This window comes from Leopardus geoffroyi, chromosome E2 (genome assembly GCF_018350155.1).
Source record: "Leopardus geoffroyi isolate Oge1 chromosome E2, O.geoffroyi_Oge1_pat1.0, whole genome shotgun sequence".
Lineage (NCBI taxonomy): Eukaryota > Metazoa > Chordata > Mammalia > Carnivora > Felidae > Leopardus > Leopardus geoffroyi.
The window spans coordinates 22704006-22717500 of NC_059335.1; the positions used below are offsets into that span (position 1 = coordinate 22704006).

The 13495-nt window shown below is 34.1% G+C and overlaps 1 protein-coding gene across 3 annotated transcripts in view; it reads right to left on the reverse strand.

Annotated features, from left to right (window-relative positions):
* Positions 1-1140: 1140 nt before the first annotated feature.
* The window catches only part of URI1 (URI1 prefoldin like chaperone), a 101700-nt gene continuing 89345 nt past the window's right edge, over positions 1141-13495 (reverse strand). For all 3 annotated transcript variants that reach the window (XM_045442599.1, XM_045442601.1, XM_045442598.1), the window contains 7 exons: positions 13447-13495; positions 13201-13258; positions 11176-11344; positions 9402-9747; positions 7313-7455; positions 6276-6525; positions 1141-2880 (listed from right to left, as the gene is read on the reverse strand). The exon at positions 13447-13495 is cut by the window's right edge and continues 43 nt beyond it. In XM_045442599.1, coding sequence (XP_045298555.1) covers positions 2698-2880; positions 6276-6525; positions 7313-7455; positions 9402-9747; positions 11176-11344; positions 13201-13258; positions 13447-13495 — 1198 coding nt within the window. In that variant the 3' untranslated portion in view covers positions 1141-2697. The remainder of the gene's footprint in view (positions 2881-6275; positions 6526-7312; positions 7456-9401; positions 9748-11175; positions 11345-13200; positions 13259-13446) is intronic.

Consider the following 13495-nt stretch of genomic DNA (forward strand, 5'->3'; position numbering starts at 1 on the left):
TAAAATAGCTTCAGAGGAGCCCCTCCACTACATTAAATTGGGGGTGGGGAGGGGGAGGGAGGGAGGGAGGGAAGGAAGGAAGGAAGGAAGGAAGGAAGGAAGGAAGGAAGGAAGGAAAGAAGGAAGGAAGGAAGGAAGGAAGGAAGGGCAAAACAAAATCACCATTAGGCAAATCCCACAGTAATAACTGTTGCAGACAAGATCTACCAATGAATGCAAAAATTATTGGGCTTAAGATTAAAGAGAAAAAAAAAACAATCTGCATAATCTCAAAGTATCTCCTAAAAGGTATTTATTAACTACAAAGGAAAAGACAGTAACTTTATAGTGGAGAAACCCAGCAGACACCACCTTAACCAAGTGATCAAGGTTAACATAATGAATTCTGGACCCCTTGAAATGACACAATGAAATGCACCTCTTGATATGATGCATTTCTGTGATATTCTTGCCAAAAATGCAAAACCTCATTCTAATTATGTGAGTACATCAAACTCAAACTGAGGATCATCCAACAAAATACCTGACCAGTACTCTTCCAATATTTCAAAGTCATAAAAAACAACAAACAAACAACAAACTGTCAGACTAAGGAGCAGTAATAAACAAACGCCAAGATGGGATCCTAGATAGGGTCCTGGAACAGAAAAAGAACACCTAGGGAAAAGGTTGGTGAAATTCAAATAAGATCTGTAAATCAGTCAATGGCACTGCACCAACATCAAGTTTGTGGTTTTCATAACTGTATTGTGGTTATACATTATAATTTAGCAGAAGCTGAGTAAGAGGTATACAGAAACTGTACTATTTTGCAGTTCTTCTAGAAGTCTAAAATTAGTTCAAAATTAAAAAAAAAATTTCTGCTATTGTTTTACAATGGTCTAAAAGAGAACACTTATGACCAGCTTCATTTTAACCCACTGAAACGTGAATTTAACATGATAAATAAAGCTACGCTAAGTTACAGCTGAAACTCTGTTGTAAGACTGAGGCTATGAAATGGGGCTACACCACTTCATCTGGTCTTCAGCAAGACATAAGAAAATGTTATCAAACACTTTTTCTTTGCTTCTACCACCATCTTGTTCTATGAGGGAACATCTTATTTGCAAGAAGTAACATAATACATAAACAACAGGCTCAAATTATGAAAAATCATTTAATGACAGTACTCTTGAAATTACATGTCTGTAAAGAATATCACAATAGTCCCACAACAAACTTTGTTACTGGGGGAAAGATCTAGCACAGCTCACTTGAATAACATTTCATTTGGGAGTCAGGAGCTCCTTTGAGTGTGTGTGATGGTATTCTTGGTTTTTTGTGGGGGAGGGGCTGAGAGAAAGTTTTAACTAAAAATATATGCACAGTTGACTAAAATTTACTAAAGAACAAGTCTTCTACATTTCTAGGCTATCTTTCAAAATCAGTCCTCTGTTCTGAATTATCCATTAACTTGTGGAGATTCAGGCTCACCCCCTTATTATTAAAATACATATTCATAAAACTTTTACAGTTGTGCTGTTCTAGTTACAAATAGCTTCTACTTTTCTAGGACATAATTTCACTTTGTTTAAGCAAGAATTCATTAAAGAAGCTATAAATAACCTTAAATATTTAGCCATGAATAGAGGGTGGACTGGCATTGATGGCTTATTTTAGCACTAATGCAGAATGCTTTTTAAAAGCTACATTTCAGCATGCATCAAGCTAATGGTTAACACTTGCAGTATAACTTTCAATGTTAGAATAAATTTCTCTTTATTTTAAAGATTTTTGCTAACAGTCAATATGTTATTTCAATTCTTTACTAGTAAGAAAGAAGCCCTGGAGAATGACAATGGTGGAAAAATTAAAATTAAAATTTATTTTAAAAAAATGTTTTTTTTAGCATCTACACAACCTCTCCTTCTCTCCCAAAATATAATGCCAGTTAAAAGTGAACAACTTAAGGGAGAAGAATCGCCTATGGAATTGTAAGAATTCAAGGATTCATTGTGTGGTGCATGTAGCATACATATGAATCAGACATTTATTTCTATAATTCAACTCTGAATCATAAAGCTCACATTTTAGAGACCAAGTTTCATAAAATTTTTACTTGAAAAAAAAATGTTTTACAAAATACCATTCTTCCAATCAAAGAAACTTCCCCAAAGGGTACATGTAGTTTTCTGCCTCAGAGATGACAGAATGACAGTCAAAGGGGAGAGAGAGGTTTTTTAAATAGCCACCTAGCTGCAAAACCTACAAGAAGTAGATTTTTTTAAAGTGCCTTTAAAATGCTAAAGTAAGGAATATAATTGTTGAATCTATTTGAAATTTTAAAAGTTTCCTTAAAATGGTCCATATGGTATGCACAACTTCACAGCTGGCACAAAACTGCCTGTATTTAGTTCAAAACACAAAAACAATACATATGAACAGTATTCTTTGAAAAATAATTCCAAATACTGCCACCGCATCCTAAGAAAACTTAGACAACAGTATTGACAGTATTCAGAGAATTAACAAAACAAGCTGAATATTAAAGTATTCAAACATTTACTTTCTTTTTAATACCACTGATAACAGTAAGAGAACTTGCTGCCAAATGCATTCAGGATGCCTTATTTCAACTACATGTAACATATTTTGCTATACAGATTCTAAAGAAATGCAAAACGAGGTTCTAGGATGTAAACTCCTTGGCAGGCCCTAGTTTTTCTGCTGCAATCTGGCAGCTTTGAACTTTGAAACCCTCTTGGTAGTCTCTTCTGATATTTCTGACAAGACTTCTTTTCGTTCTGGAATGGTGGGTAACACAGGATGAACCATGGTTGGGTGTGGTGTTAAGGAGGGCAATAGAAATTCTTTTTCTATTACAGTTCCAGAAAAAGCCTAGAAGACAAAAGTGAGATTATGGTAATAAAATCAAATAAGATGCCCACAAAATCTTGATCCTGTATTTGCCAATTAGACATTTCCTTTCATTAGAAGTAAATTCTTGGGGCGCCTGGGTAGCTCAGTCGGTTAAGCATCCGACTTCAGCTCAGGTCATGATCTCATGGTTCATGGCTTCGAGCCCCACATCGGGCTCTGGGCTGCCAGCTCAGAGCCTGGAGCCTGCTTTGGATTCTGTGTCTCCCTCTCTCTCTGCCCCTTCCCCACTCACGCTGTCTCTATCAAAAAATGAATAAATGTTAAAAAAAAAATGAATTCTTAAGATTCTTGGATAAATACACATCAAAATATAAACTGTTTAGAGAAATCAACTACCATTAAAATGTATCTTAATGACATCGCCAAATATAAATAGATTTTTATAATATACATGTAAGAAAGCAAAATGTAAAATGAATGTTTTATCTGGGATTAAACAAAAATGGGTATGTAAAAGGTCCCCAATTTTCATACATTCACGTCCAGACCATGACGTGAGAACTAATGTATTAAACTAAAAAATGCTATTAGGGTGTCAAACGTGAGCTGACGAATGAGCTATCCTATGGAGGCCATGCTGCCAGCTAGCCAATAGCTTACTTTTCAGCAGTAGTGACATCTCTTAGGTGGTGTTCATGTATGCAATTACCTGGAATATTTTATTGCATCTTGCCTCAATTTTACTCAAGAGATCAGTGTAAACTGAAAAATTAAGTGCTGATACTAGTGGAGACAGCATCAGTCTCAAAATTTGCTACACTTAATTTAATGATGGAAATGAGATGTTCCACACACACACACACACACACACACACACACACACACACAAAATGGTTCTTTCGTTTCAGCTGGATATTTGCTGGATGTAATGTAGTCAACTGTTTGTTCAACTGGAACAAAAGTAATGTGTACAAAATGCTGGAAATACAACCAAAGATACATACATCTTCATATATCTTTTTACATAAAGATCTGTAAAAACCAAGGATTTGATAACAATTTTATTTTTAAGGTCTCTGGTATTTGGATCCCCCCCACCTTTCATCTTCTAAAAACTCATTACATACAAAGTAAAATTTGACACCTAAACTTTCATGTGTATTTTGCTTGCTTTTGTCTACCAAGAGTACAAACTGAGTTAAGACAGTGTATCACCTGAAAAGTTTAAAAAGCCATCCCCTCCACCTTGCCCCACCAAAGAAATGAAAAAACAAGAATGCCCCTACCCTCCCACAGTATTTCAAGAACTTGGGTGAAATCCAAGCTCTTAAAAGAAACTTAAAGTCTACTTTCTCAAAACTCCTATTGACAAAATAGGATGATAAAATAGGATGATGCTCACTGAGCCTTCTTACTATATTAAAAATGCTTTTGAAAAAAGAGACACTTCGGCGTTTAAAGATACTGAAAAGCAGATCTTTTAAAGTACTTGTCATATGCATGAACTATTTGTTTTCATGTTAAAAAAAATTTATAGCATCTAGAATGCTAACAAAAACTGTTCAATATGAAGTACAAAGCTAGTTAGAGTGAAATAAAACTAAGTCCCAGACTTGAGGTCTAGCTATACCATGATACACTAAGTCCTTATAAAGTAAAAGTTGGGCACCTGGGTGGCTCGGTCAGTTGAGTGTCTGACTCTTGATTTCAGCTCAGGTCATGACCTCATGGTGCTGAGGTCGAGCCTGCACAGGGCTCTGTGCTGAGTGTGGAGCACCCTTGGGATTCTCTGTCTCCCTCTCTCTCTCTCTCTGCCCCTCCCCTGCTCGGGAGCACTCTCTCTCTCTCTCATAATAAGTAAACTTAAATAAATAAAAAGTAGCAAAGGTCTACATCCATTACCTGTTTTTCTAACAGTATGAAAGACTGTTAAATGAGATACTTTCTACGTCAACTGAGATGATTATATCAGGTGATATAATGGGGAGGAGAACATTCTAATTCTAATCATACATGCTGTCCCTAAATGCTAATGATCTCCATCCCCAGTGACAATTTAGTACTATTATTACCATTAAGTTACCATTCAGTATAAGCAATAGAAGTTTTACATATGCTTATTCATATATAAACATATATATTTTATATGTATTGAATGTATGCACAAATGGGTATATCAGTTTGATACAGGTATGAGTTCCCCAGTTTTTCTAAATACTTTATAAATTGAAAATTTGAGATACACCCAGAACAAAAAAAATTGAAGAAATCATCCCTGGGAATAATGGAAACCCTAACATATGACTATTTCATAGATAGGAATTTTTGTTTTGGGATCCCTCAGTACCATTCCCCCCACACACAAGTGTGTGCAATGTGGTGGATAAGAATGTATATGTGTGCACTGACTTTTTCTGAGGAGAGGATCTACAACTTTCTTTAAATTGTAAAATGGCTCCATAACCCCCAAAAATAAATATGTCACTGGCACAAGCCAAAACACAGGACTTCAGATAATTACCTGCCATACAGTTTTTTTCTTTAACTAAAGCACATAAAAGAGAAAAGTATAATCTGCTACCTATAAACTATTATAAAATGACTATAGTTTGGTCTAGTAGTAATTCGTTTAAAATAAGCTGCTAAATGATCTTCTTGTCAAAAAGGTAACGTATATGCAAACGAAGATACTTTAAAATTCTTATTTCACAAAAATAGAACTTTAAGACTAGTAATACTTTTCCCCCAAAAAATTTTTTCTTGAACTAATAATTATAATATCTGCATTTGCGTGTTTGCTAGTGGCTATTAATTTTTTATAAATTATTAATTATCAAAAAAGAATAAGCCTAGAATTACTTAGGGTCCATGACTTTTGAGATTAAATATATGTATCAGCTAAAGAAGCTAGAAGATAAACAATGTCATTACTCAGCTGATTAACTTCAATAAATAACTATACAAAAAAAATAATAAAGATTGTAAGATTAAAGATTTATAGACCATACCAGGGAGATATAGCAGCTGCAATTTTTTAAAAAGGAGAGGAGAGCCTCTTTTAAAGAAATAACTTTTCGACTCCAAAAGTGAACTGTGAAATCAGGAAAATGAATGATATGCCCTTCTGAAATGGAGCTAACACCACTTTTTTTTTTTTAATGTTTATTTTTGAAAGACAGAGAGTTGGGGGTAGGGGGAAGTGCTGGGACAGATGATCCAAAGCGGGCTCTGCGCTGACAGCAGCAAGCCCGACGCGTGGCTTGAACTCACAAACCACAAGATCACAACCTGAGCTGAAGTCAGACGCTTAACTGACTGAGCCACGCAGGCGCCCTTCTATCACCACCTTTTTAAACTCACAAAAAGTGATGAAAGATACCATACGAAATAAAGAGTTAACAATACACACACACCTCAGGTGTTCCTGATAAAGGCAAAAGTTTCTTGTGATGGTTTTCTTCCTGTTCCTCTTCCAAAATACTCTCACTGGTGTCACTACAAGTGGCCTCTTCGCAGCTAATACTCCTCAGAACTCCCCGTCTGTCATCAAAGTCAGCAGCACTGCTTTCACTGGTGTCACTGCAAACACTGTTCTCTCTGCTGCGAGACTTCAGGATGGACTTACGAGGAACATATTCTCCATTCACAACGTCAACAAAGACTCTATGATGTCCAAAAACATATACACGCACTTTGGGTAACTCATAAACTAAGGATGAATTTGTAAGATTTTAAAAAATATTTTCTAGAAATTAGAGTGTTTTTTTCAAACTTACATCTATAATTTTCATAATCAACAATTTTGTAGCTTCAAATGATGTATTTTACATTCTTTAAAATATGATTTTTTGGGGCCTAATACAGCACTTTATTTATAAGCATGTTCTGGGTGACAACAGTCTAATTTGTCAAAATTCTACATGTAATCTAGACCTACTTAGAAAACAATTTAGCAATTTTAACTATTTTACAAATATGGGTCATGAAAACAGGTATTTCCAAATGATAACTTTCTCAACAAACAAGACAACAAAAAACTGGAACAGCAATACTTAACTTACTTCGTGGAAAGGCAAACCACATGCAAGCATCATCATAGCTGTGGCAGGAAAGCACTGCTCCAGCCCACTGGAAACCCAAACTTACATTTCTAAAGTTAACATACTACGATTTTTTCACTAGAAAGATTGAGAATGTTTTAATAGCATTGGCAAAGAGGGGGGAAAGGGGAAACTCATGCAATGTTCCAACTGTTCTGAACTGGGCAGTTGTGGTGGCTCAGCAGCTCCTGGGAGAGCCTTTAAAATACTAAGCCAACCCGATCAGAGCCCCTCACCTGTCCGTGATGGACAGGCTTCTGTGTTACAGGCAACCTGCTCCTGTAAATGTTCAGTTACAAAAAGAGGTAAGGGGACGGCAGCTTGTCCTGTTGCCCGTGAATACCACTCACCTATAAATGTCAGCAGGAGTCCTGATGGTAGGCAGTTCCTGGGCAGAATGACCACTGCCAGAGCTGTTCTTTCGTTTACGTTTGGCTTCTTCTTTCTTCTCACTGAATTTTAAAGTGGTATTTTTTCCAGTATTTATTCGGACCTAAAAATTTCACAGCAAATTACAAACCTTCTGAGAAATTAAATCAAAGCCAAAACTAAAACAAATAAACTTTATAATTAAAGAAGAGAGACAGTTTTTGACATGAAATGATGTACACTATTACAGGATTAAGAAGTCCTTACCTTAACACACTTCTACAGCATTAAATTATATCTTCTTTAATGACCAATTCTAGTCTTTAGGGATTTTATTATTGTATAGAAAGCAAATTACATTTAAATTAAATGACAGATTTATTATAAGTTTTCATATCACCCCATTACTTTGATATAAATTTTTGGCTTAAATCATGCATTTCAAAACAAAGAACATAATTAACCAAAAGAAATATTTGGTAAGAAAATATAAAATTTAAGTCATAAAAGCAATATTAGATAATGCTTAATTATTTGGAATTTTTTAAATACCTCTAGTTTTTAGAAATTGGACTAAAAAATAAAAACCAACCCTGTAGGATTATTATGTCATTCTTCTACTCAACACTAACACTGCACTTTCCATATTAATAATGACTGCTCTTCCTCACAAAATTCCTACAAATATTATTTATTCTTCCTATTTTATCAACATGCAAATAAGGAAAAATTTAAAGCATGAAATAAGAATCCTAAAACAAATTTCTTTTTCTGGCTATTACGTCAGTTTTTTCTAAAGAATTCACAAGATGCTCCCTTTAGTCTGAAGTATTAACATATAAAAAACCATAAATTATTTCACTTCATACTACAGCAGGATAACTTAAGGGACCTTAGAAATATCAGATATGTTTTAAACATGTTTCATTAAATAATAATCACAGACACTTAAGATTGATACCACAGACCCTTAACTGTGATACAGGCAATCCCTGCACGGATATCTTGTGGTACAAAGACCAGTGCACTGAGACAAAGGACTTTCTGTTGTATTACTAGCCAGGTCTATGGACTTCTAGGCCGTAAGTATAAAGATGAATTCCCAGTTGCTACTCAGAGCAGCACTGGGAGCAAGGGAATGGATTTAAGGTAGTCTATCCTTCCAATCAGAACTGTTTTCATCTATTTTAAATACTGGGATTCTACAGTAAGTACAAGGGGAACAAAAAGTCTTTTGATACTAAAGACAAGCTTAAAAACCCTGTATTAGAAGGTCTCTACAGGGGCGCCTGGGTGGCCCAGTCGGTTAAGCATCCAACTTTGGCTCAGGTCATGATCTCACAGTTCATGGGTTCAAGCCTCACATTGGGCTCTGTGCTGATAGCTCAGAGCCTGGAACCTGCTTCAGACTCTGTGTCTCCCTCTCTCTGTCCCTCCCCTGCTTCTGTGCTCTCTCTCTCAAAAATAAACACTACTTTAAAAAAAAAAAAAAAAGATCTCACAATAACCCCCAGTTCTTAAATGCCAAAATTCTAGAGTCACGATTACCCACAGATGTTTAGATTTACTTTACCTGAAAAAAAGCTACTTTTTACTTCCTCCTGAACTTTTCCACTTTGCTCATGATGCTCCTATTCATGTCATGCCCACACAGAAAGTAACAACCTGGCATAATTAAAAATGTAGCTAATATAGTCACTTTCAACATCCTAAATACACCAAAACACCCACAATATAATTAACTCTAGAATTCTCAGAAAACTCTCTGAATGAAGGACAGGTGGAGCTACAGTAGTTGCTACTCAAATCTGATTCCTTTCCAGACCCCAAACAATTCAAATTCCACTGTGTCTTCAAAGAACAAAGGACCAATGGGAACTATCTAGACATTGACTTTTTCTCCCCGTTTTTTTAGATAAATTGGTCAGAACAGGAGGCAAAAGATGATTTTATTATTTGGCACTATCAACAATATTAATTACTCTAACACTGTTCTTTTAAAGAATATTATAGAATATATTTATATTAAATTATGTTAATATTTAAATTATACACAAAAAGCATACAAACCCTCTTAGGTTCGACAGTGTGAGAAAAATATATTGTTGGTACAGAATGATCTCCAACCCCTAAAACATCATTTTCATTATCACCATCATCATCATCATCATCATCTTCTTCTTCTTCTTCTTCTTCATCTTCATTACTGTGATAAGAATTTGAACCAATCATTGAACAGTTCAACTGACTATTCACTTGGCCATTGAACAGTTCTGAATGTGTAACATCCTTATAACAACTGCTGGAATGAACAGAGTCTGTTACTTGGTGCATCACATGCACATTTATGTTCTGATCTTCCTTTTCTTCTTCAGAAGATGTATCTTCTCCATTTGCAATCATAGTATCAGGCTTACTAATAAGAAAGAGAGAAAACTAAGATCAAACATACACATCAAAATACTACATATTCTAATTTTCAGTTCATTTCAATGGGCAAAAATTAAGATTTTGAATAAGATATTTTTAACTAGAATTCTAGCTGATAAGAACACTTTGAAATAACAACAACAAAAAACTCTATGCTAATTCTGTATGTTGTAGTTACTCAAACATAAGTAGAATATAGATGATTTTTTTACCTTTGCAAGAGGACACTGGCCACACACAACATAAATATGATATAAATAATACAATCAAAAATTTGCAAGAAATTCACAGAGATATGTATTTAAAGACCATAAATTATAGCCCCAGAACACTAACACTGGGGCTAATTTATTTTCTGTTTATTAACACTGGGGCTATTTATTATTATTTTCTACTTCTATATTTGGAATACTTTAAAGCATGTATTATTTTAACTTTTTATATTGAAGGAATTATATGTATGCACATGAATATAATTATATTTATACACACACATGTACATTTTTCATGCTTCATTTCTACAAAGAATTTGAAGACCTTACAAAAACAAAATCAAAAATGCAATAGAACTGAAATAACGTCATGCAAAAACAGAAAATCATGCCCAAGAAAATCACAAGATTCAAGATGGATCTTAAAAAATGGAATATTATCAGTTAATCAAAAAGACCTAAGATTTTGTAGGTAAAATGTAAAAAAATATACATATATCCTTCGTGCTTCAGGTCCTATTTTTCACAGAAACTAATTACTGCATACAGTGCATCATTTAAGCAAAATAATACAGGAACTTCTGTAGTAATAGATTTCGTTGAGTATTTTGACAATTCCAAGTGAGTGCTAATGTAAATTTCAAACAGCAGTTTGGAAAAGTTGTTCATATATATAACTACCTGACCAAATTACAAACTGCCTGCTCAATAAACAGAAAAGTTTGTAAAGGAAAGCAAGGATAAACATTTTACAGTAACAAACAAATCCACAGCAAATTTTTCTTTTTAACAAGTCATTTAGATATACAGCATTATCCTGGCTACAGTATAAAAATAATTCATTTAAATTGTAAATATTTAAAACACCCATAATTATTATGTCGACTATATGATATACCTTAGTACTTCATTATACAAAACATAGCTGAATCTTGTTATTAAAAACATAGGAATACGGATTTTAAGTATTTCTGTACCCACACATATGCATGGGCATGTGCATGAATGCACAAGTCCTAACAGAAAATATTCTAGAAAATTAATACATATTTTCGAGAGGATTATTGATATTTTAATATATTATTATACTTTTCTGTATTTTCTTCAATGAGCATGTATTGTTTTATTAATGAGGAAAAAGACTAACAAGGAAATGTGTTTAGAAACAAAATCTCTTGGAAAGATAATTTGTCATTCGGTACCTATCAAGTTCACCCAGCAATTCTTCTTGTCTCTCTAGTTCTTCAAGTCGAGCCCACAGTTCCTTATCAGCAAGCAAATCCTTGGATTTGACATCATTTGCAAAATCTGCTTCAAAAATATCTGAAGTTTTTGGTTTGGAGTGAGGTTTATGGGCAATTCGGTGTTTTGCTATTTTTTTTTTTTAAAAAAAGGAAAGACATGGCTGTTAATAGCCACCTTTAAAAAAGCACAAACCTAGACTTAGTGAGACTTTCTTCTGAGAAGAGGGGATATGGAGATGGGGGGGGAGGGGCATGGGGGGGGGGGGTGCATGGTTTTTAAGCAAGCAAGACAACTCCAAGGATCCATTTCTCTCATAATCTTGCTACTCAAAGTGTGGTCCAAGGACCAGCAACACTGATATTCCTGCAGAACATTTCAGAAGTATATACTCTCAGGGCTACCCCAGATCTGCTAAATCACAATCTGTGTTTTAACAAGAGCCCAAGAGGATTCATATGCACATTAAAGACTGTGAAGAACTGCCTGAAAGCTTCAAAAATGCATTAGCGAAAATGGTCACAATGTACCCTAGTTATAACACAAAATTCAACACAAATAATACACATCTTCCATCCTTACTCAAGAGAATTCAGTTACTAAAGTAACACATCAAAGCCTTGTCACAGGATACTTTCAACTCTAGGCACAGCCAGGCATAAATACCCTAGGAGGAATCTATGGAAGCTAATCCCTGGAAAGTTGGACTATAATTTTGTATATGAACATTTCTCTTTTTTAAATTACTTTATCTTATTTGTAATCGTCATGTGAGGGCAGGAGATAAAGAAAATCTGAACTCAAATCCATTTGCTTTTCATCTGAAAAAAATAGACTTTTTTATAAAGCAAATTATAGCTTTGAAGAAGGCAATGGGAAGAAGTCTAAAATGCTGTTATGAGATATGGTTAACGATGACCTCCATCATACATTCAAATGTACAACACTGCTTCCTAAATCTAAAAATATCATAATTATGTTTCATAGCCTATTATTGTCCATAACTATTATTGATAAAACAGCATTAACAACTTTCATATTTCAGACATGTAAAATACAAAAATCTTTCATTGGTCACCACAAACAAAAATCGTAACTTGTCTTTCTGTTCTTTAACTGTAATGTATGTCTCCTTTATTTCACCTTCTGAAGCCACTTGCTATTAATTTTAATGCCATATTAGTAGAGATAGTATGGCTAGAATATGGCTCCCAAAATTGTCTCTATTTCAACCAACAAGTTATCTTCAGAGTTAATTACTAAAATATGAACTTTAAAAAATCAAAATAACTGTTAAAAGTAATGGTTTTCTACAGTAGCAAATTATAAACCATTTCTGTAATACTTTTAAAATTTTCACTGCTGTAACACTTTACAACTGACAGGGGAACCACTGCCTTTCCAGAAGGAAAAACCAAACATGTAACCCATCCCCGGCAAGAGAAAGCTATGAGGTGAGCCTGGGACAACCCGAGTACGGGATGCCACTGCAGACGACATAAAACGAATGGCTGAAATACACTTAGATTATATTCAGTCTTTCTTCCAAAAACAACATCTGAAGCTACAGTTTTACAAGAAGAAAAACTAGCAAAAGATACATTATGACTCCACCAAGGTCAATGATCAAATTTGAGGCAGATCCATGTACAGAATACACGTCTTCTGAATTGTAGACATCTGGATCATTAAGAACTTTGAAGAAAGCCTGTCATCTCACTACGTAAGTAAATCGGTCAGGAATCAAATTTTTCACTGAAGTATTTAGCTACTAATGTTTATATTTTAAAGTATATTAAATATATAACTATTTTATACCAAAGTTATAAAAACTATAAAAATTAATGAATAAATGAAACAAATGTTCTTTATCTCAGGAATTTAAAAGTATCATATAATCCTAATATCTCACAAAAGACTCCTTGAATATCCATACATATGGCAAATATTTAAATAACTAAACATAAAACAATCTTACTGCTTACCTTTAAATTCAAAGTCACTTTTAATTTCTTCTCTTATATCAACAATATCACCTGCAGCCTAATTTTTTAAACAAAACAAAGCACATTAATAATTTGAATCTTCAATGTTAAAATTATTATAAGTACAATCATACAATCTAGAAAAATGTCTGAAAGCATTTGAGACTTCAAGTAATTTGTTCCTTGGCTACAAGATTTCTTTCAACATAAAAACTGTTCTAAAAGAACCAGAAGACGAATACTCACATCACTCATTTTCTGCAAATCTTCTGTGAATTCAACTCTGGATTCAAAA